This window comes from Pectinophora gossypiella, chromosome 1 (genome assembly GCF_024362695.1).
Source record: "Pectinophora gossypiella chromosome 1, ilPecGoss1.1, whole genome shotgun sequence".
NCBI classification, from domain to species: domain Eukaryota; kingdom Metazoa; phylum Arthropoda; class Insecta; order Lepidoptera; family Gelechiidae; genus Pectinophora; species Pectinophora gossypiella.
In genome coordinates, this window is record NC_065404.1 from 11,989,640 (window position 1) to 12,014,381 (window position 24,742).

The following is a 24,742-nucleotide window of genomic DNA, read 5'->3' on the forward strand; positions in this document are numbered from 1 at the left end:
TACAGTTGATAGAAAAGGCAAGCCTAACTCTGAATTTGGCAAAATGTAATTTCTTACAGCAGAATTATTAACTATTTGGGTTATGATATTAGCGCTGCTGGGGTGCGGCCGGCTGACAAAAAGACACAGTCAGTGTTTGATGTTCCTCGTCCCACCAGTCCACATTCCGTCCGCCAATTTCTGGGACTAGTAGGATATTTTCGGAAAATTTATAAGGAGTTACGCGTCTTTATCACATCCGTTGAATAAGTTGCTCAAGAAGGATGTGGAATGGTGTTGGACTGAGGAACAAGAAGCCGCATTTGTTGATCTCAAGAGTAGTCTGATAGATAGGCCAATCTTAGCCATTTACGACCCGACCGCCGAAACACAGTTGCACACTGACGCCAGTGAAGTGGGCGTCAGTGGAATATTGATGCAGCGACGTAATGGAAACGACACCTACTATCCCGTAGCGTACTATAGTCGCCAGACATCTCCAGAAGAGAAAAGGTTTATAAACTTGAGACTCTTGCTATAGGTAGTAAGTTCGCTCAAAAGTTTCGGGTTTATCTTCTGGGTCAGAATTTCAAAATCATGACCGATTGTAGTGCGTTGCGCTCCATGCTTTCCAAACGCGATTTGGTTAGACGTATTGCCCGCTGGTGGCTGTTTTTGCTTTTTGAATATCGTGCTGGCACGAAAATGTCGCACGTGGACCTTCTATTTCGGAACCCAATTGAGGATCTTAGTTCAATGGAAATTGACGCTGGTCTTTACCCGACGGTTATGTCAATCAATGAGAGGGACAGGTTGTAGACTCTTCAATTAGGTGATAGTGAACTGGGTCGCATTCGGGAATTTCTTACCACTGATATTGATGCAGATGGGTTAAAGTACATAACAGAAAACTAATTCAAATGAGGGCCTATTCCACGTAAACGAAAAGTTGAGGTGCCTTTTCACACCCTGTACATCAATCACCTTGGACCTTTTTGTGCGATCAAAGAGAGGAAAACTCTTACCTATTGGTAGTCGTAGATGCCTTTACGAAATTTAAATTTATCAGGCCAGTCAGAAATACCAAAAACAGTTACAACAACGCGAGAATTAGAAGATATTTTCTATACGTTCAGAAACCCAGATCGAATTATTAGCGACCGCGGTACTTTCTTCACATCGTACGTGTTCAAACGTTTTGCTCGGATAAAGGTATTAGACACGTGTTGAACGCAGTTGCAAGTCCTAGGTCCAATGGACAAGTAGAGCAGTGTAATCGCACGATGTTAGGGTCGTTAACTGCGCAAAATTATACTTTATTGTCAGTTCGGGAATCCCTTAAAGATGTAAAAATTGACGATTCAAAGTGTAACAATGTTACCTACTGAATAAACATATTTTTGAGTTTGAATTTGTTGGGATTGATGACTACCTACTTCATTTAACAAATCGAATGTCACCCTGGATTCACGTTAATGATGATAAAGAAAGTAGTGATGAAGATGACTGATTGTGTCATTATTATATACAATCAAAAGAAAGTAAGTAGAGGTACTGTTTGTTGGATGAAACTGTAAGATGTGTATTTAGTAATAGCTTGAGAAGGAGGGCTCATAGCTATTTAGTTAAGGTGACTTTCAATTTTGTGAGGAGGGTTCACAATTATTTTAATTATCGTATATAAGAAGGAAGGGTTTGTATACGATAGTTACAAGTGTGAGAAAGAAGGTTCACACTCAATTGCTTTGCAATAGTTCGTGAGAAAGAAGGGTTTGCGAACTATTGCCAACTTGAATAGCTTTATAATGTTATGATTATTTTAATTATCGTATATAAGAAGGAAGGGTTTGTATACGATAGTTACAAGTGTGAGAAAGAAGGTTCACACTCAATTGCTTTGCAATAGTTCGTGAGAAAGAAGGGTTTGCGAACTATTGCCAACTTGAATAGCTTTATAATGTTATGATTATTTTAATTATCGTATATAAGAAGGAAGGGTTTGTATACGATAGTTACAAGTGTGAGAAAGAAGGTTCACACTCAATTGCTTTGCAATAGTTCGTGAGAAAGAAGGGTTTGCGAACTATTGCCAACTTGAATAGCTTTATAATATTATGATTATTTTAATTATCGTATATAAGAAGGAAGGGTTTGTATACGATAGTTACAAGTGTGAGAAAGAAGGTTCACACTCAATTGCTTTGCAATAGTTCGTGAGAAAGAAAGGTTTGCGAACTATTGCCAACTTGAATAGCTTTGTAATATTATGATTATTTTAATTATCGTATATAAGAAGGAAAGGTTTGTATACGATAGTTACAAGTGTGAGAAAGAAGGTTCACACTCAATTGCTTTGCAATGGTTCGTGAGAAGGAAGGGTTTGCGAACTATTGACAACTTGAGTAGCTTTATATTATGATTATTTTAATTATCGTATATAAGAAGGAAGGTTTGTATACGATAATTACAAGTGTGAGAAAGAAGGTTCACACTCAATTGCTTTGCAATGGTTCGTGAGAAGGAAGGGTTTGCGAACTATTGACAACTTGAATAGCTTTATATTATGATTAGAAAGAAGAGCTGATGTTTCACCCCGTAAATGTGATTATATGTCGTTGTACTTTTAGATTTTAAGTGAAGCTTTGTAACTGTTCTCGATGAGTGTGGAATCACTTGGCCCGCCGAATGTTAGTTTTGAACATTAGACGTTTTGTCTACGTGCATGAGGACATGCACGACGTCAGGATGGTCGAATGTTAGGTTTTCTGTAATTTTGTGCGAATTTGTGTTGCCTTCATATGGCAACACTAGGAGAAAGGGTATAAAAAGGCGTGTTTGTCTTTCATTGGGGCTTGATGGACAGTCGGAGTTGCAATCCGTGCGCACTTTCACTGTCTACGCTCGCTCGTGATTGGTCGTGGAAGTGGCGGGCATCTCCCCCCCTCCGAAACCTCTCGACAAAGCTCGAGATTAGGTTAGGGCTCGCTAGGTCCGGCCTGCACCCCGACCCGCGACAGGTGGTCGCGACTAAGTGCCGGTGAGCTCCCGGAACCCCACACTTCGGCACTGGTCTGTCGGGTGTGGTTAGGCCGGGAGGGAAGCCGGTGGAAGCGATCGCCTGGCACGGGTAAGATTGGGTGTCGGTCGGCTTCCGAGAGGTCGGGAGTTCTTTGCCCAGCGGGCTGGGGACGCCTGGTGCGCCAGGTGTCCCCCGGTTGTTCCCCCGGCGGGAAAGGAGTTCTGACTCCGCCGCCGGGTGAATCGTCAACTGGGGTGGTGGGGGGTCATGCCGCCCCCCTCCCTCCCCAAACGGCGCCCTAAGCGCCCCAGGGTCTTCCGCAGGAGCGCGGCGGCTTCCCTACTTGGGATTCCGCACCTGCGAGAGACCCTGGCGTCACTGCGCCAACCCGCGCGTGACGCAGTGCGTCCCTCCCCCCCCTCAACGCCGGGGGCGGGGGAGACGTACTTCGACGCGCCCCTCGCCCCTGCGGGCGAGGGCCCCCCGTCACCGGGGCCGTCCCTCTCCATGCCGGAGCTGGGGCCGCCGTCGCCGCCGCCGCGCCGGACAGCGCCGCCGCTGCACTTAGCAGCAGCCCCGCTGCCGCAGCGCCCCTCTCGCGCGAGCCGCTCCCCGGCCCGCTCGACGTCCCCGCCGCCGGCCAAAGTGCTCGCCGCCCAGTCCCCGTCTTCGGGAGAGGGCAGGCATGCACTTCGACTGCCGGTGCGCGGAGCCCTATCTCCCCCCCCGTTCCGAGGAGGGTTGAGACAGGTCGCGCCCACGCCGGCGCCACGCCAGTCGCCGGAGGCGATGGATACGCAGCCGTCGTACGCGGCTGTGGCCTCGACACCTCCCGCGACTTCTCCACGGCTAATACCGCAGCGGGACGTACATTCCCCGCTCCAGGCCAAGCCCGCGTCGCAGCCCGCTCCGCCGAAGCGAGAGCGTTACCCCCCTTTGGTGGTGGAGGTACTCCCGGACTGGGCTCGGCACTTCCGAGCCCTCCGGGAGAAGCTCGGACACCCCCCTAACGCCCGACCATACGGGCGGGGGGTGCGCTTTATCCCGCGCACAGGGGAGGAGTACAGGACCATTCAGTCCTACCTGATGGCCCTGGAAAAGGAGACCACGATATCGTGGTTCTCCTACTCCCTTCCGGCGGAGCGCAACCTCAAGGTTGCCATCCGAGGGCTGCCGGTTGACACCGACCCAGCCCTCATTAAGGCCGAGTTACGCCGACTGGGGTACACCCCTGAGTTCGTGCGCGCCATCCAGGCGCGTTTCGGACGACCCGGGTGTATTTACCATGCCCAGCTCGAGCGTAACGCTGCAACCATCCCGGGCATTTATGGAGTCACGGAACTCCTCAACATGCCCGGGGTGAAGATAGAGGCCTGGCGGGGCAAAAAGGGACCGGCGCAGTGCCACCGGTGCCAGCAGTTCCGCCACTCCTCGCACAAGTGCCACCGCAAGATTGCGTGTGTGCGGTGTGGGGAGGAACACGCGGCCAGGGACTGCCCCAGACCTAGGGAGCAACCGGCGACCTGCGCCAACTGTGGTGGGCCACATCCCGCCAACCATGTGGCCTGCCCGGCCTTCGTGCGCGAGGCGCGCAACAAGAAGGCCGGAACCACAGCCCGCACCTCCTCGGGGCAAGCGACCAAGAAGGTCTTGGTCGCGCCCACAGGCGAGTCGAACGCCCAGGGGTCGCTCATGGCGGCGGCCAACGGCCCGAAGAGTGGCCCTACGAAACGGCGTAAGAGGAGGCGCGGCAGGGAAGGAAAAGGTCCCTTCTTGCCCCAAATCCCGCCGCGACAGCAGCCTAAGGAGCCGGCGACATCGTCTGCTCCAAAGACAACCCCCTCCATCCGACCCCCCGCCCCAAGCCAGGGGAAGGGGAAGTCGGCCGGAACTGGCGATCCAGCCGCCGCCAAGAAGGCGGCACTACTGGTCGCCATGGGGGTACTCCAAGATGTCCTGAAGGCACTGGAGCAGGATCTCGATCCTGTTACAGTGCTTTTGGACGGGATGAAGAGGTTGTTAACGGCATAAAATTTATGTCGTTAAGAATCCTTCATTGGAACGCCGAAGGCCTGTCTAGAAAGATAGGTCTTCTACGTGTTCTCTTGAGGGAGCAGAACATTGATGTCGCCCTGATCTCAGAGACCAAGCTGAGAGGCGCAGACCGACTGAAGATCCCCAACTTCTTCGTATACCGGAAGGACGAGCTCAGTGACCTCGGTCAGGCCTATAGAGGCCTAGCCGTCCTGGTAAGAAGAAGGTTGGTGCACCAGCCTCTGCCACCTATCGCTGGTCTTCAGTCGATCTACGCCCTGGGAGTGGAGATTGCTCTCGGAGACGTCCCAACACGTGTGTTTGCGGTGTATAAGCCGCCGGCGGCGCGCCTTGTCCTCGCGGACGTTCAGAAAATTCTGGACAGCCCGGGGCCAACGATCGCGGCCGGTGACTGGAACTGCAAGCACGTTGGTTGGAATTCCACGTGGACCTGTCCAAATGGACGACGTCTGTTCGATGACGCCAACGGGGGCGGGTATGTGGTTCTGGGGCCGGAGACCCCGACCCACTACCCGCACAACCCCGCTCATCTCCCAGACGTGATAGACCTCGCGGTGGTCAAGGGGCTCCGGCCCGATCCCACCGTTGAGACGTTAGACTATCACACAGGCTCCGACCATCAACCAGTCCTGATGGTCATTTCAAACCATCCTACCAGGACGAGGCTGCTGCCGCCGCGGCGGAAGTACTCCTGGGATAAATTCGGCCAGTACATGGTAGAGAACACTCCCATGCGACCAGTCTCGACCCCCACGGATGTCGACGAGTTGGCAACCGAGTTCGCCTCTACAGTCCAGCGGGCACTGCAACATGCCGCGCTCGAAGCTCCCAAACCGGGAGCCGCTCCTCCCACGCCGAAGCATATTGCGAATATGCTCGCGGAAAAGAGGCGACTCCGCAAGCAGTGGAACACCACGCGTTGCCCCACCATGAAGTCCCGGCTGAATGCGCTGGCCGAGAAGATCTCGGCCGCGCTCGATAGTGCCTCCGCCGACTCTTGGCAACACACTATCGACTCAGCCGGCGAGGATTGGACCGGCATCCATAGACTGTGTCGACAGCTCTCCGGGAAGCCGACACCAGTGCGACCTCTCCTCGCTCAGGACGGGACACCCCGTTTTAGAGCTGAGGATCGAGCGGAAATCTTCGCTGAGTGTCTGGAGAGCCAATTTCGGCCGAACCCAGGCGCCGACCACGACGAAGAAGAAGTCTCCCGAAATCTAGCGGGCTATTTCGGTCAGCCGATAGCCCCTGATGAGGATCCCGTCGTCTTTACGCCCGGACAGGTGCTCCGGGCGATAAGACGGACTCCGCTCCGGAAGGCCCCCGGCCCGGATGGCATTACCAACGAAATGCTGCGTCACCTTCCACCGCGTTCAGTCGCAGCGGTGACGCGCATTTTTAATGGCATCACGCGGACGGGGCACTTTCCGGATTGCTGGAAGCTTGGGCGAGTTATCATGCTCCCCAAGCCCGGGAAGAATATCCTGAAGCCTGAGAGCTATCGGCCAATCACCTTGCTACCGAACATCAGCAAGGTGTTTGAGAGACTTCTTCTGCGTCACATGATCCCACACATCATGCCACGCGAGGAACAATTCGGCTTTCGAGCCGAACATTCCACGACCCTTCAACTGACAAGGGTACTGCACGATATGACGGCGGCCCTCAACAAGAGGGAGACCACCGTAGCGGTATTCTTGGATATGGAGAAGGCGTTCGATCGCGTATGGCACCCGGGCTTGGTATATAAGCTGTCCACGTCTACGACTCCACGTCGAGTCGTTAAGACTGTGGCCACCTTTTTAGAGAATAGGCGCTTCCAGGTGGCAGTGGAAGGCGCCCTCTCCCAAGTCCGAAGGATCGCTGCGGGAGTTCCCCAGGGTAGCTGCCTATCTCCGGTTTGCTACGCCAGGTACACGGATGACATCCCCGTGGAGGGAGGGTCCAAGCTGGCGCTTTACGCCGATGACGCTGCCTTCTTCGCGACGTCCTTGAACGCCAAGCACGCTGCGAAGAAGATGCAGCGAACCTTGGATGCCCTCCCTGCCTGGCTGGCAAAGTGGAGATTGACGGTGAACGTGGGGAAAACCCAAGCGATCACTGTGGGACGTGGTCGGCTACACCCTCCGAATCTGACGCTGCATGGTGAGGAGATCGGGTGGTCCTCGCAGGCTAAATACCTGGGTGTGACCATAGACCGCCACCTCACCATGGCCCAGCATGCGAGGAATGTGATCGGACAAGCAGGTGCTGCCACTGCTCTGCTCCGCCCCATTCTTTGCTCGAGTCTCCCGTTGCGCATGAAGCTCGGCGTGTATAAGGCGTACATTAGGACACGGCTTACCTATGCCGCCCCCGCGTGGTACGCATTGGTCTCTGAGACCCATCGCCAAAGACTGCGGGCACAGCAGTCCAAGGCGTTGCGCACCATCGCGGACGCGCCGAGATTCGTCCGCAACGAAGTAATTCGGAGGGACCTAAAAGTCGAGACCTTGGATGAGTTTATCTCCAGGCTCTCGACTGGGATGTTCGCGCGCGCGGACGAGTCAGATTTCGTGCACCTACGAAATCTGGCTCCATACCACGCGCGCCCCCCGGACTGGAAGCCGTATCCTCGCGAGCTGGCTGATGTGGAGGAGCTCGACGAGGATACCTACCCAGCAACGGACTGACCCAAGCCGCCGGTTTGAGGGCAACCGTCATTGTTGACGGTTTCGACCTTGCCGGCGGACTCATCGGACTGACCTCACCGGACTGACCCCGCCGGCTCGAGCTGACCTGGAAACTTCGGGTCAAGCTCGCCGGCCACCTACTATGACGAGACACGTACCGCCTGGCTGGAGTCGCTCACTGGGCCTCCCTCAACAGGGTCTCACCCGGTGGGCTGACTCGCCGGCGGTACCACCCCGGACAAGAGACTGGGCCTTCGGAGGCGCGAAACTCGCCCGCCGTGGCCCACCCCCGTGCCCCGCCCGTTTTAGCGGGCGGCGAGAGCTACCGCACCAAAGGGGCTAAGCCCCGAGGGTGCCTCCCCGACGTCCGCTTCGCGGACGTCGAGAAGACAACAACTGACTGACTCATTGGGGCTTTTTTGATTCGAGCACGCATCGAAGGCAGACGTACCATTTTGAACACGTGTACACTTGTGTTTGAGCACGCGTGCGTTTTGGAAATTTAGAGTAAGTAACCAATATACTTATTATTTATTATTTCAATGGTTGTTTTATTTATAGAGCATGTACCTGAGGCAGCTTTATGTATATCCAGGTATCCGTATGTTAGTTAATGATCATGTTACCGTGGTCTTACTACACAGGCATAGCCCAGTGTAGCGAATCATGGTAATTCCATTGTGCAATGTGAACGCTATGTCATAACTAGTAGAGTTATAAGATTATTTCTGTTGAAGTATGTTGTTTTAGAGCAATTAATCATCTATATCATTAGAGGATTTTCAATATATAAACATGACATAGCGGTTTTTAATATGCGATCGAGTCGAACTTATTTAGATCCTTTTTGGATCTTTATCTTCAACCATAACTTATTTACTGTCTGACACAGAATTAGCAGTGTATACACTGATATAAGCTCGCTAACATATGCAAAGTAAGGCCTACTGGAGGAAATTTCTGTTAGAAATAAGTTGTGCCTTTTGTCTCTCATTATGTTGTCATATTGTGTTTCTGTATATCCTGTGTACAATAATTTATTAATAAAATAAATAAAATAAGGTAATCTAATATCTTCCATGTCTTTCTTTGTGCTTGCAGATGTCACGACATGAACGGTTCCAACTGGATTTGTTGGACAACATTGACAAATTAGTGTCGACTGTCGAGCCGTCATACATCTTGCAGCAACCGATGCAAACTCACATATTTAACAAGAATCTCGCTACGTTCCTAAAGGTATAAAAACAATTTATAGATACATATATGAGTTAAATAGTCTCATCTTTTTATATAAAATACCCGCGGCAATTACATGTCGAGAACAAAAGAAATAACATGGTAGTAGTTATGACACATTAAAAAAACACATTCACTATTAACAATCTAGCAAAACACGAAATTATTTTGGTTAAAATTACAATGGGGCCGATTCTGGCAGACACTAATTAGTTTGACAGTTCCAAAACTAGCTCTATCTCTGTCTTGCGCGTGTCGTAATTGAAGGACAGCACTAGTCAGCTGTCAAATTAAAATAAATAAGATTGTGTCTACCAGAATCAGCACTAATGTGACGTCATACTAACGTAAAGATAACTAAACTATATTTTTTCCAGTCTTGCCTTTCCTTCATGGACCGAGGCTTCGTGTTCCGCCAGATAAGGAAGTACCTCGACAAATTCAAGGCTTGCGACCCCAAAGCGTTGTTCGACTTCAAGTTCACGTTCCTACAAACGATCTGTTCCCACGAACATTTCGTGCCGTTCAACTTGCCGTTGCAAGCCAATAAGATCATTAAAGAGACGGAGGAAGACCCGGCCAAGTTGAAACTGACTGACGAGTTCGTCATGAGACATTTCCTCGCCGGCACGCTGTTGAAACAGGTAATTTTATTTAGTTATATTGTCGTCCGGATTGCTTCCCAAACTGAGAACGCCGGTTCGAACCCCGGTAGCGGACTTGCACCGATGAGTTTATTATCTTCAGTGCAGTTTATAGACGACGATACGGCTCACCACCTATCACGTTGGTCTAACAAGAAAGCTCGGTGAGGTGTGGGTACTTAGTCATCTTCAGATAGATGTACCTCTGACTACCCCAATCGGGATATAGTCGTGAGGTTCGAGTTTCAAAACGTGACTCGCTGACAGCCAAAAGTGCTATATTATCATATATACGTCTGGTGCTTCGAGCATCCATCGCAGCATGGAAGACCATTAGCTCTAATCTGACATTCATACACGCCAGTTTTCGTAATTATCTCCATATTATTCTTGATTTTGTAATTTTAGTTTGATAACTGTCTAAAGCTTATCGAAAACACATCCAGCATATAGATTGAAAGTTTGTAAGCAATTGCTGAAACCCAAAATTGTTGACTCGAAAGGTGGAACAATCCCTCCGCGAAGCGCCACAGAAGCGACGCACGGCTCTAGGCGTGCTAAGAGCGTTGTTTACGAAGCATGAACATGACGATAGATACCGGACGCGGCAGAGTCGCGCGAGGATTGCGCAGATGTATGCGCCGTGGTTGACCGTTGTACTGGGTAAGTCGGCGACTTTTTTAAACTAATTCTTTCCAAGTAAGCAACATAACAGATAAAAGCCTAAATAGGAATGCAGCGAAACCTGCTGGCCACAGGCCTTTCTTCAATCAACCGAAGGGAGGTATGGTGCATACTCCAAAACGCTGCTCCAAGTTATTAAAGAATAATAATTCTTTACTGAATCAATAAACTTAATCTAACTAACAATAAATAAATAAAAATAATAAAAAAGTAGGGAAATCGACGACTTGACATCTTTATCACAGGATACTAAATAAACTATCATTTGTCAGACCTTGAAGCTATACATCATTCATTACACAGATGATCGATAAATGCAATGAAAAACGCTGTGTAATCTCTTACTAATCATAACAGGTTTTATTATCATAACCTTTATTTGAATACGCTTTTCACTCAGTCAAATATTATTGGTCACCTACAAACCTACCTCGTACCTACACCTCGTCAAATTTCAAACTTTTCTATAAACAGAAAACGCTCATCGTCTAGTAACAAAGGCACTAGCCAGTCCTGTGATAGAGAACGGGCACGACAAACCAGACGGCGACGCAACTACAATATCCATTCTCAACAACGCCTCCAAAGAAGTGGCCTCAGCCAACAGCACGCCTCGAAGAAACCGCCTAACACTACACTTCGACCACACGCCTGTGAGAAATTCCGCTCATTTCAAGGACCCACCAATAGTGCAAACTAATTTGTACATAAAAGGTAAGTTCTGTTCCTTGTATGCTTTTGTGGGGTTTTCTCTTGTCGCTCAGTGTTTGCGCCTTATAGTCCGAAGGAATTCATAGAATGTTCGTCTTTTGTTTCAATGTTCACATTTGAAATCTGTGTAAATCACATACTGTCAAGAGCATTTACGCGTAGTATCTGCCTTCCACCTTATATACTAGTAATAAAGATAGGAAATCTCCTTGGACTCACTTAGTAAACGCAGCATAAGCTTAAGTGTTATAGTATGTCAGCATTCTAGTGTGACACCACCACTTATGTCCGTAGATCACGCAAACAAATCGTCACAAAGTTCTTTAGAGTCAGTCTCTACTATGTCCGGGGGAGATTCGCTTCCGAGGAACATGACGCGGCTGGATTTGAGTGAAATTGGTGATCAGGTAAACAGGTAAGGTCATGCTTAATCTACTATAAGCAAAGTATACGCTTAACCAGTTTTCGTTAGTATTTTTGGTCTTTGCATAATGGCCAGGCTATACTTTGTTTACTGGCCTAAAACAAGGAAATTTTCCAATAAAAATGCACTTCACCCAAGTATCACATTGTGATTGTTCCATCGTATTTAAGTTGCATATCCAATGACCAGAAACATTACTGAAAATTGTCGTAACATTTTTGGGTACGTAGCAGAAAGATGAATCTTTATAAAATTTCTTATCAGAATATGTGTTAATGACAAAGAAATCCATGCAAAAACATCTTTCACTTGTATTATTTCAATTATTCTGGGAAGAACGAAACTCGCTTTCTCTAAAATAGCCAACCTTTCGAATTCAAATCAGTACATTAAAATTATAATTCCTACTATTAAGTAGGAATAACGTATTAACGTTACGTTGGTCATTGGATATCGCAATACAAATTCTTGAGCTCCAATTGTGCTGTGTCCAGATTCGGTGTGATGTCCGCTGAGGAGGTGCGGGATGTGCTTTTGTGTTTCCTGTTTGTGTTGAAGTACTTGGACGAGGAGAGGCTGGTGGAGTGGTGGAAGACGCACTCGCCGGCGCAACAGCAGGCATTCTTTAACGTTTTAGAGTAAGTTGCGTCCTTTAAAATTGTTGTAAACAATAGTTTGCTGCTCACCAGATAAATCAGCGCCGCACCATTGTCCGACGGGGAATTAATGCCGTTCAAGACAAATCTACGATTCACGTCAAAAATTTACTATTGTTTTAAAAACTAACTTGCTGTAAATTTTAAGAATATTATAGTCAGTTTATACTCCTAGTTCGGATTTATTGACAATGTTGTTTATGATTGCAGTCAGGTAACTAAGCAATTTAACAGAGAGTGTTTTCAGAGTTGAAATATATCGTCAATATACTGTACTTAGTACTTGTGATGTAAGCGAAGCACAGCTATCTGGTATCATCTTCTCTTATTATTTCTCTATACAATTTATAATAAAAAAAATGCTATTAATACAGAATGTTACAGCAATCAACTTTTTCAGAATATGCGCCGAACAATTCCAATACGTAGGAAGAAAGAAGATCCTATCAGAGTTGAAGGCAACTACTCCAGATTGCAACGGCAAACCGAAACCCATCAAAGCAAGGACTCTACCAGCGCGGATGAGTCCTCCGGACTTCTCAAAAGAACCTCCTATTATAGTGGAGAAGAACAATACTGTTAACAGGGAAAATCTTGTGACGGCTACTGTTGCTTCAGGTTAGTAACGTAATAGTGAATATAGTAGGTAGATTATAACCTTCATTTCAACGTGATGAATCAATAGATGAATAAATAATTTATTGCGCACACAAACACAGATACAAGAAAAACCTAAAAATTGGCATAGGCGGCCTTATCGTTAAAAGCGATCTCCTCCAGAGAACCATCGAACCAGCCTTCGAGATATAACATCACTGTTGAACACTTACAACTTTGGATACGTCTTGGACATCCAGAAAAAACTAGTGATAATTATTTACATGATAGATGAAGTTGCACAACTGTTGGAAACTTACAATTTGTCGAATGTGTCACTACATACATCCACACCGCTAAGCTTTAGTCTTTCACGAGCTAATGACTTAAAGCATCTGATTGTTTCCAGAACTGGAATCTGTAGCAGAGCATTCAGTATTGTCCGCCGGTTGCCTGGCAACGGAGGTGGGGCTGATCATAATAGACCGCGCATGTCTGTTCATGAAAAACCTCGGAGCCGCAGACGGGGTCGCTGCGAAGCCCTATCTCAAGTTACTGACATTCCCTCAAAGCGAGACGCTGTATAAACATGTATTCGCTGCGTTGAGAGCTTACATCAACCAGTTTTCTGAAACGCTGTTTGAAGGTAAGCATTTTTTTTTTCGTATTTCTTAGAAAGTTTAGTTAAGCCTTTCCGAGTTCGCCTGTTGTGACGCAAATGACATTCTTGTGGCAATACGCTAAAGACTTTATAATTTAGAGTTACAAGTGACCTACCTAGAATCAGCCCACATCATCCCACTACTGGGTAAAGGGCACGTCCACTTGCACCATCCTTTACGGTCGGGCGCTAACCTCCTCCACAACTTCCTTTCTTTTGTCCTTGGATACTCATAAAAAAACCGAAATAACTAAATTTTGATAAAAAATAACCAGACTAAAATTGTCTATCAGATGTTAGTAGTTACACACACTTAATATCCTATGTTAGTGAGTAGATAGGTAGAGACAAAGGTTTAGGTCCATTTACACGCTTATGAACGTGTAAGTCGATAAAGCGACGAAACCGAGTTAATCCTCTCGGCAATCATCCTCAGGACTCCCCGATTAATGTGTCCCCGCTAGGTGGCAGCACGCTGTGCGCAGGCGTAGTGAGCGCCGTGGTGAAGCTGTGCGAAGCGCGCGCCGCGTGGCTGCGCCGCGAGGCGGCCGCGGCGCTCTACCTGCTCATGCGGGCCAACTTCCAGCATGGCGCCGGCGGCAACCTCACGCGGGTGCATCTTCAGGTATTCATCGTGTTTCTTATGTATTTCTTATGTATTGTAAAAAAGAACGTGTCTAGCCATAAATTGGTGTTAAGGCAATTTATATAAACAATGATTATCCGTAACCTCAGTGAAGTTTCGCAAATAGTTAATTATGTATTCAATTTACGTATTCTAGAATCTTCACATATTTTCTAATATATTCCAGTTACAATTACTTGCTGGAAAATAAGAAAACGATATCTTAACTTTTGTCCATGATATCTTTTGCATTCGTATTATAAAACAATCCATAAACTCTCTTCTAGGTCATAATAGCCGTATCGAAGCTACTAGACAACTCAACAGCACTAAACTGCAAGCGTTTCCAAGAGTCATTGTCTGTGATCAATTGCTTCGCGACGGGTGACAAGGCTATGAAGGGCACGGGACTGTCCAATGAGGTGGCGGAACTAATGCGGCGCGTGCGCACTGTAGTCGGAGCGAGAGCTAGACTCGCTGGTGTAGGCGGTACCACTGGATCAGGTAAATTGAATTAGTCGTGATTTTAGTTTTATATTACGATTCTAAATGTGTTTAAAAAAAGGTTTTGTTTTGGTCCATCATAAAAGAAAAGACCAAGTCGTAACTTTATAAGTATAAACTTAATCGTTACATTTATGAAAATTACATAGATCAAATCTTATAGTTGTAATTCAGGGATATATTTAAAAATCTCAGTTAGAATTATTTCCCAAACCCTTCAGTACACCAAATACTAATATGATCAATAAACAGGTGCTGGCAGCGTTCACCTGGCCGAGCTTCAACACGCATTAGCGGCGTCTTGCCGAGCCACGCCGCGGCTGCGTCACGCATGGCTGGCCACACTAGCTGAGCACAACGCCAGGCAGGGTGACCACGATGAGGTAAATTGAGTTTTTATATGCTACGGCGTAGCATGTAGCTGCTACGATAGATACTGACAGCAAACACTGTTGCTCGCCTTTGGTGGCAACACTGGTGCGGCAGAAGAAAAACTGAAGCACAAGTTCACATTATACGAATTACAGACAAAGACCGATATCCGTATAGTTACTTACAAGCGCGGTGTAGTACGTACGACTCGACACGATACAAAAGGCTACTTGACGAACTAGTCAATTGAGATACTTTTTACGAACCGCCAAAACGAAAGTTTTCTTCGGAGTTTGTATGGAAATACTGTCCTGTGACGTCATCAATAAAAGCTGTCAAACGTCGTACTCATTGTTACTCAATTGATAAATAAAATTCGAAAATAAGTCGAAAAGTAAAATGAGTTTGATTTTTGATCATCTTACACTGGCTTCTATTTCTAGATTATCATTTTATAATTTATGTTTGACCCAGTCAAATACCCTATTTATATGGAAAGCTAAGGCTATCTTTATACGATTCCATCGACAGGTACAAGCGATCGACTCATCATAGTTTTATTTATATAAAGGCCTAATTTATTATGCATTTCGCAGGCGATGTGTTGTCAACTACATATAGCAGCGCTGATAGCAGAGTACTTGAAGCTGCGCGGCACGCAGACGTGGGGCGCGGACGTGTTCGGAGAGATCTCCATGAACATAGCCAAGGATGAGACCGGCCTTAAGATTGACGAAGGTAAGTAAGCATGGTAGGATTATTTATCACAACGTGCCCCACTAACACGTCTGTTATTATCTTATCTAGCCTAAAGTGTCCCACGGCTGGGCAAAAGCCTCCCTCCATTTTTCCTTTGCCAAGCTGTGGGACACTTTAGGCTAGATAAAATAAGGTATCTATGGATCGATATTCATCAACCCCATCAACAGGGATTGGTAATCCACTTCACAACCCACATGAGAGAAGAAGATATTCATTCAGATTACAATGAACATCGGAAATTACGCGGTACCAAACGCCGAACTTCGATTTATCTGAATCGTTTTCAAGTCGCCGAAGTTCGGTGAATCAGTCGGGGCCCTGTAATATGATAGAGGGGAGCTTATTTGACTGAGCCCGTGCTCTAATTACGTGTTTAGTTGTAAGTGTGAAAACAATTACTATGAATATGCCGATTAATATGAATTTATCTGTAAGTGTGTGTCTTATAATCTAAAGGTACGAAATAGACAATTAACTTGTAAAGTTTCAAAAACATAATTATGTTATAAGTCAAAACTATGACAAGTAATTATTAGAACAACTCGACCTGTAAACCGCTTTTTGGGAAACTTTTCTTCCCACACGTCATCATAAATAAACGTGAAAACAAACCGAATAATAACACAATATACATAAACTTTATTTACGTCGTCACATTATATCCGTTTCTATATTAACCACAGCCTTTATCACTTCCTAACTGATCACTAAGCTACCACACAAGTCTATATCAAGGAATGAGTTCACAGTCTTTCTTGTAGTCATGGGATACGGTATACTTTGTTAGTTCCTGGAAGGTTTCCAAGGGACAGAACGCGTTGCAGCCCGGCACCTCCATCAAACGAGGCTCGGCGGAATCGTCGTCCCAATAGTATATCTGAAAATTACCCAGTTTAGTACTTCAAGTTTTAAGGGAATATAGCCCAAACTCCACCAACACAAATAGAATTACGTGACAGGTGATGTGTACGTAACGGGTCCATAACCACGTTTTATTGCGTATTTAAAATACTGCTTCTCACCGCGTCGGCACACATCCGCGTTGCCGGAGATTGTTTCTTTTTGCCAAGCAATATCAACAAAAATAGCAGACCAAGTTATTCTACACCTGGATATATCGTATCAGTCTTTGCATGCTTTGAGAGGGACTAATTATAATGAGGAACTTTTCAAACTACGTTCCTCACTACGAACCTCAAAAACAATATATGTTTTTGAGGTTCGCTATACACACCTTCTAATTTCATGGATAACAGACATATGCATATTTTATCTTTATTTTGGGTATATTTATACCCTGAATGACCCTTTTTATTACACCCAGTCACAGTTACATCTTCCCATTATTATTCTGATCAAAATAAAGAGAAGCAATATAGATGGCAACAAAATACTATACATAGTGTGATCCGAATATCAAGTTAAATTATTTTTGGATATTATGCTTCTGCCATTACTCATCATGAGTAATATGAAAATAGATAATTATGACGTTAAAGGTGTACAACGCCATCTATATTATTTTTGGGGAACTTTGCCTGGAAAGTCCCTCATTATGGATCTTCTGCTATGTGTTATAGATATTACTTTGAGGAAACAGCGTCCGCATACAAATGTTCTCTATGCGGGTATAATTTAGCACTTCACCGAATAATTGAAGATGAACTACGTAAACAATAAAACCCAATCCATGATGCGGGTCAGACTTCCCAGCTGGTAATACATGAACCATCAACCTTGTTTCTAAACATTCCAGAATCAATTGATCTAACTGTCTCAAATTCATACTGAGTCACGCCAAAAAATAACTGCCAATCGTACATTTATGTTGCTGGAACAATACAATACTTAGCATGATGGCATAGTAAGATAGACCGACATTCGAAACGCTTATTCACTTCCTTCCAACTAAAAACAAAGATAAACATGTATTCCTCGTTTAAAACTGCAGTTCAAATTGCCACGCTTTCCGTATCTTATCCAGTTCTACTCATAGTACGTACGGTAAACCATACCTTGAATCCGTACCGCTGTCCGTCGCTGAGGACCCTTTTCTCTTTCTTATTGTCCGCGGATGGTAGTTTCTCATGTAGTTCGAAGAGTATAGCGACCCCGGGGTCCGGCAGACGCGGCGGGGGCGCAACACACGCAGAGAGTAACGCTGCTACAGACACCGGCGTGCCTGTACGCACAATCACTCGCGGGGTCGTCGTGTCAATTGTAATGGATATTGCTTCATTTATTATCTGTTGAAGTAGCGCTCCTGGAAAAAAAAAGCATATTCTAAATTCGCAATTTCGCCTAAATTGTCTTTTTCATTTAAAATTCTTATGTCAATGAAAATATTACTCAACAAATTGTCTAGTAAATTTTAATCTTCGACATATTAGAATCTGAATGTAATAAATGAAGTTCTTACCTCCACTAAGTTTCCGTAGAAGATTATTGTGGAACATCATAGAATACTCGAGCCGTGAGATGTCCATCAGTTTTCTCTTGACGTGCTTTGCCCATTTAGGACTCGTCACTTTTATGTCATCCTGTAAATTAAAACCTTATCGTAATCTTATTATTAGCTGTTCTGTACGGTACAGCACTATTCTGCTACTATTATTGTTCTGTGGGGTTACGAAGTGTACTCTTATATGCTGCTGCATAGGTCAAAACGACACTAGAGCAGTCGATTTTAAAAGCCGATTTACTTAATCCTCAAGTCATTACGACTTTATTCGTACTTGCTCTATATGATTCTATTTGTTGATTCCAATCACTTTACCTGTATCAAAAATAGGTTGCTAAGATAGAAAGCTTCTTGGGGTGTACTGAAGTTGGTGTTGGTCATCTGAGCTATTTTGTTGAATAGATCGCGATAAGGTATGAGGAGTCCTTCGTCTACGAATGCTTTGAGTATTCTTTGTTTCTCTTGATTGTACCGCGGGCAGTTTTCTTCATACAACAGCTGAAACATTTCGATTATCAGCACAAAGTAAAGGGGTTGGATAGACACGCGAAATGCAATTTCAAATGATAGAGCAAAGGGCTCATTTGCTTTTCTTAAGAGAAAAATAAAAGTCTATCTTATCGCAAAACGAAGATTAGGAATAAGTTAAACACCAATATATTTGTAGAACTTGTCAAAAGCCATTGATTTTAAACCAGTGTTTGTTCTTCATGTTATATTGTAAAGCGACAATATACTGTCGCTTATTAGCCGAGCTTTGGAGGTCCTTGAACTCAATTGCGCTTGGCAACGTGTAGTCTTGCAGTAGACTTACATAATCCTTAGATCGTGGCGGGTAAGTGTAGGGCACGGGTTGCCATTCTAAGGTGTCGTTCCACATCTGGTCTTTGGGCGGCGGCCACAGCCCGGCGGATATCAGCAACGCTGTCATCTTACTCAAATCCGTGTCCGATGCTATCACGATGCTTGTATCTGTTCAACATTGAAATTGGCTTAATCTTCTATCGTGTGAGTTCTAAGGTCAATGGCCGACCTCATCATCTCAGTGTCAGGATTACTATTATCTGCCAAAAGACCCTGATAAGAAACGCTTGAGGAGTGTTTATCCTATTGGCTGAATAATACAAGTATATTAACATGTAATATCTAAACGTCTCTGTAGTAGGCTCATAGTGTATCTCCTCATTGATAGGAGCTATGAAGCAGACGCTGCGCTATGCAACTCTACAGAGTTAATAAGTAACACAGACGACATTTTTGCCAAGTTCTTTGTCAGATAAACGAAGTAGGGACATGAAATAGTCTCATCAATTGTTTATTACTTTAATTAAATAATAACATATATTACCAGGTTCGTAATAAGGGCCCATAAACTCGTTATATCGTTTCCTAAGTAAAGCGCCCATCTCGAACGTCAGCATTTTCCCCTCCTGCGAACAAGATAATTGCAATGACTGACGCGTGTTATATAAATAAAGGTGGCCACGCGTCACGTTTTCCTGACGCGCGCCCTTCTTCGCTTTCTATGACGCGACATGCCACTAGGGTTGTAACCGAAAATGTAACCTACTGGTTACATTTCGGGTTATATGACGGGAGCTGTCAACCCTAGTCACCCAACCCTAGATTTCATGTGCAATTTATTGCATTACAAGTGTTAACGCAATAAAAATGTGTTAATGCAATAAATTGCACATGAAATCCAACACTGAAATGAAATGACTTGTTGCAGTATGAAACCCATACTGCAACAAGTCAAAATGCTCCCATATAGATAAAAACCGGCATATAGATAAAAACTTTATTGTTAACAAATTACAAGTGGAGAAAGGCGGCCGTGTCTCCCTGTTATCAGGAGCTGAAGTCTGCTGTCGCGAGACGATCGTCTGCATCTATGACTAGAGTTGTGATTTGTACGTATAGCATCCTTTAGGCGTACATCACCCTAAAAATGGGAAGGTATTTTGAAATAAAGGTCGCGTGGCAACCCTACGTGTGACAGACGAGTAATAAATCATTATTAGCGTCGGACGACAATCTGCGACGTTCCTGTTTAGCACCTCGCGACCTTCGGCTCCCGGCTCCCGGCGCGGACCGGGAAGTAGCCGCTTCGTTATAAACTCATCACTCTTGCCCTGTCCCTCCAAACGATGCTCCAAGTTCAATGCCGCTTGGAAATATAAGTGTGAGTAACATTTCCCGACATGGATAGCCGTCTTATTAGCTTTGGGCTGTAAACTGGTTATTCTATTAACTTTGGAGTAAACAGCTTTCAGTGTTTCTATTTTTAAACTATAAATATTACATTAATAGGCCAATATTGGCATACATCTAATGTGATATTTCCGTAATCAGAAATGTTGTTGTGAATTCATGAAGTTTTATGCTCCAGTAATTGGTTACGGATGTCGCGTCATCCCATTCGGTGGAACGCGGAACTACGCTAAAAGCCTCTATTATTGAATAAATCCGCCGTGAATTTCCCATGAATCTCATTCAAGTTTCTACGTGTAGTTTTATTATGATTACATTTATCGAATGAAATAAATTGTAGACTAACCGTTACATATACGCGTATCTAAATAATACCTACATCTTTCAGACCATACATAGTGGACCAAGTGTGTAATATTTGTACCTATTTAAAATTTGGAAGTAATAGCATTAAAAATAGCATTTCCAGCAGTGTCTTGCAACAGGGGATACATCTAGTCGATTTTCCAAGAATCATCTCAATTTGAAGAGTTAGTTGGTAGGCATATCACTCGTAGAAGTTGGCAGAACTGACATCGATCGCAGTTACCCAATCATAAATCCCCACCGGTACCAATGTTGCACTTCCCACAATTACTGTTCCCACTTTGATGTTGTCAGTAGTTAGTGTAATTTGCATCTGAGCCCCTATTCCGTCTTATGTCTACAATCGGGCAAAAGGGTCAAAAACTCTCACTATCGGCCCGCGAATCCGCTCGCGTGGACTTCAGTTATCAATCACGCACGGCATTTTATCCACCCCGTTTTCATCCCCTTAAGGGGTGATTTCCGAGATTAAAAGTATCCTCCCTAGGTTTCTGACTATAACTCTGAGTTATTTTCATTATTCAAGTGTCGATACCTACTTACAAATGTTATAAATGAGACCGTCTGTATTATACTTACATTGGTCAGGGCGCCGGCTCCATAAGGCGCGAACACGTGATCGGGTGGCGGAGCGCCCAGCATTGCTAACTCTCGCTCGCTCGGGGTTCGTTCGCCGTGGGACATTAACTGCAAAAACCGAAGAATTTGAAAACTTTAAAAAAACTTATTTTTTAAGATCGCTAATATGTAACGCGAAGTGTTTTTCGCAAAAAAGTGCAATCATCTGTCAATTTTGATTATATTTTTAAGCTCTGATGTTTATTGATTCAATTACATACATAATAACCTTTAAAGTAGTGACCGACGAAAACCAATTGACACTTTTTGCTCTTTACACTTTTGAACAGGTGGCATAATTTCGCCTAAACAATCATTTGTTACTATAATAACATATTATAAATTATTTGATAATTCTTCTTAGCCTACATACACTTACTTTGATAAAAAGTCATAATTGGGTAGTTTTCTAGGTTAAAGATAAATTATGAAATTCTGATTACTAAATAAAGACAGATTAATAAGAGCGACATTTTGTCACGTTTTTCTATGACGTCACAGGTTGCGTTTTCATACAAATTCGATAGTAATTTCGTGTTTTGACGTTTAGTAAAAAGTAACTGATTTGTCTAGATGAAAACTAGACTATTGCGTGTAACTTACCACGTGAACTTGTCTGAGAGCGGTTAACTCGACTGTCTTGTCCTTCATCAAGATCACTGCTACGAGGGCTACGGGAAATAAGTAAATATGATGAAAAACGATGATTTCAGAGGAAAAAGGTCTAGAATAGTCCAACGTATAAGTGGTAAGGGACGACGTATGTGACTTGATTAAAAAGGCAATCTTCTTGATATTTGGCTGTGTTCAATCATAATAACTATAGAAATTGAGTTTGGTATTTCATAATATAAATGTAATGATTACATTACAGGAGCACATTAGAGCTCTTTGTGTCTTCAACACACAACGACCATCAGATACATAGAACACCATAGGCACCTATTTTGGATCTAGATCTTAATCCTTAATCCTCCATCTTAAGACATTTCCTTTTTTTCCTTCTTTGTTTTTTGTTTTCACTATATGTCCAGCTTTCTTGTTTCTTTCTTTCTTTAAATAGATAAATGTAACTTTTTTTACTTTGATTTTTACACCTCATTATGTACCTGTGTGGTCATATCGTAAGTAGTAATCATCTGGTGCTCCACTTACCGGCGATGAGCGAGACGCCCACCAACACGCCGAGGCAGCAGCAGGTGTGTTCAGTGCGCATGCCCGGTGCCGCGTCCACCGCGCTGGTAGGCTCCTCCTCGCGACCGCCCTCTTTCCTGCGCACACGCCTCTATACTGACCAACTGCGCGGAAGGTGCTTTCTATTGTCGTGTTGTAGTGTAGGGTTGCCTTGGATGACATTCGCTTTTAAACCCGAAATATAACCTACTATACACATGAAATCCAAATATTGCAACAACTGAAAAAGTATAGTTTCATGAAAAGTGATTTAAAAATTTGCAAGTTTGTGAAGTCTATATGAAGTCATCGAAGCGCCTAAATATTGCTAAGTTGTACAAAAAATAGATGGTTTTGCTAGTCCGCTGTTCGTACAGAAAATATTTCTTATCATTTTGTTTATTACATCTGAAATCTCCCCGTATTTCATGTGTAAAATGCAAGTATTTGGCAAAACGAAATGCAAGTACCTAGTTAAGTTACCTATAACATTGCACATAATAAACTAGCCCATATAGTCTTAAAAACAAATGTTCTTTTAAAATACAAACTCCATTGTTTAAATACTGTGCCTGGAAATCTCGGTCTTACGAGGATATACCTACATGCCACAACTGCACACAATACTCCAGTAACTCGATTTCAGTGTCTATATCTTAGCTTAAGAACACGCGATTGATAGCACAAAACGTTTTGCCTCTTCCTTTTTGATGTGAACAGCGAAGGACTGGAACTGTGTCCGTCGTCTGTTTTTCCAACTCGTTATAATCTGGGTGTTGGAGTTGAAGTCTAGAGTGAATAGGCATTTGCTAGGTAATCCTGATCCACTCGTGATAAACAAAAACAATTTAAAAAATATTCAAATTATTTTCTTTATGTTGTAAAACACCGTTGCGTTTTCGCTATTTGGTGGTATCTTTTATTATTCGCTTAGCTCATACATACTTACAACAAGTGTTTATGCGAAGGAAAATAATCTTATTCGCATCCTTTTGATATGCCTATTAGGAATTTGTCAGTAATAAGTTAGGTCCAATGCAAACGACAGAGGTCCAATTACATTTTCTGCAGTAATGTATGTACCTATGTCTGTGTAAGTCACTTACGAGTATACATGCTCCCATTCGGTGTTACAGTAATCTACTTACGGACTTAGTTGATTTAGTTTTAATACCTTTAAAAATTATTATCGACCTAGTGATTCACCAATTGATCAATTATTTTGTAATTACTCTTTAACGCAACACACGTATTGGTGATGGGCAAACAGATTACCTGCACAATTCATTAATAGTCTTGGGTTTGCTAATGTAAAGCCTAATTTGGGACGCAACGTGACTCACATTTTTCTCTGGCGGACCGGCAGCTCTACATCGTGGTCTGGTCTCGAATCGCGTCACTCACTCTCACTGCTCATAATCGCAATGTTTACAATCATCCCATGCAATCACTATCACAAGTCACAATCAGAGCTGGGAGGCAGGAAGTGGTCGGCGCGCGAGGCAGGGAGCCACTGATTCGCTCGGGACGCTCGGCCAGATTCACGGTCGCCGCGACCTGCCCGCGCTCACATGATTGACTTTGTCCAATCGATTGTGCCGCGGTACCTATTTACAAACGCGCATCCTCCGGCACCGCTGTTGTGTGCTCGCACTCAACTCGGATCCTGGTAACGCCCTTGTCCATCTCACTATCAATACCAGACTCAGATTTTATCATGACTGCATTGTCGATCCACAACTATTTTGTACAATTGTATAAAATTGCATTTCAACTGCATACAATACTAGATTACATATGTTCATTTCCTTCAGTTGTAGAAAATGTTTATAAAAAGCTGCGGCATTGTGTGGTATCGACGTCATAAAACTGTCTTGCGTACAAAAGGTTTAATTTCCTCGTTCCGATTATTCAATATTTGACGTATGGATCTGAAACTGTTATATAATCTGAGAAGTACTCACTGAATGCAAATACTTATGAGTCGTACCATCTTCAGCGCGGTGTTGTTCACTTAAAATTGCACAATAGTCTCGGCGCACGCGTCAGTTGCAGTGTAATCACTATCCTGAAGTGTGATCTTGTGGGATAAAGCCTTCTGTCTCTAACTTCGTTTGTTGTAATATCTAATCACAGTACAATTAACTACTACAATAAAATCTGTCAGATAAATAGCATGATGAGTTTACTGCTCGTTTATTTGTTTTTGGTCGCTCAGCAGAGTTTTGGCTGTAACTTCTTTGTTATGTTTATTGACATTCTAATTAAAATAATCAGTTTAGTCTCAGGGCTTACGTCAGGTA

The 24,742-nt window shown here is 44.3% G+C and overlaps 2 protein-coding genes across 4 annotated transcripts in view; one reads left to right on the plus strand and one right to left on the minus strand.

Annotated features, from left to right (window-relative positions):
* Positions 1 to 24,742, plus strand: part of LOC126370717 (dedicator of cytokinesis protein 9) — a 60,287-nt gene that overhangs the window by 18,638 nt on the left and 16,907 nt on the right. The window contains exons 16-27 of the mRNA XM_050015780.1: positions 8,830 to 8,967; positions 9,345 to 9,611; positions 10,115 to 10,274; positions 10,770 to 11,009; positions 11,301 to 11,421; positions 11,925 to 12,068; positions 12,487 to 12,704; positions 13,093 to 13,329; positions 13,809 to 13,969; positions 14,257 to 14,473; positions 14,726 to 14,856; positions 15,442 to 15,583. Coding sequence (XP_049871737.1) covers positions 8,830 to 8,967; positions 9,345 to 9,611; positions 10,115 to 10,274; positions 10,770 to 11,009; positions 11,301 to 11,421; positions 11,925 to 12,068; positions 12,487 to 12,704; positions 13,093 to 13,329; positions 13,809 to 13,969; positions 14,257 to 14,473; positions 14,726 to 14,856; positions 15,442 to 15,583 — 2,176 coding nt within the window. The remainder of the gene's footprint in view (positions 1 to 8,829; positions 8,968 to 9,344; positions 9,612 to 10,114; positions 10,275 to 10,769; positions 11,010 to 11,300; positions 11,422 to 11,924; positions 12,069 to 12,486; positions 12,705 to 13,092; positions 13,330 to 13,808; positions 13,970 to 14,256; positions 14,474 to 14,725; positions 14,857 to 15,441; positions 15,584 to 24,742) is intronic.
* Positions 16,227 to 24,504, minus strand: LOC126373231 (venom acid phosphatase Acph-1-like). 3 transcript variants are annotated; one of them, XM_050019317.1, is made up of 10 exons: positions 24,404 to 24,504; positions 22,422 to 22,537; positions 21,870 to 21,937; positions 21,228 to 21,335; positions 19,417 to 19,498; positions 18,883 to 19,040; positions 18,384 to 18,566; positions 18,027 to 18,147; positions 17,623 to 17,870; positions 16,227 to 16,484 (listed from the first exon to the last, which is right to left on the minus strand). In XM_050019317.1, exons 1-10 carry the CDS (start codon positions 24,430 to 24,432, stop codon positions 16,338 to 16,340), a joined length of 1,260 nt encoding a protein of 419 aa, XP_049875274.1. In that variant the 5' UTR covers positions 24,433 to 24,504; the 3' UTR covers positions 16,227 to 16,337. The 3 variants fall into 3 exon arrangements, with proteins under 3 accessions (XP_049875274.1, XP_049875444.1, XP_049875362.1); XM_050019487.1 differs by having other exon boundaries at positions 24,430 to 24,501; XM_050019405.1 differs by lacking the exon at positions 24,404 to 24,504 and adding an exon at positions 23,783 to 24,372.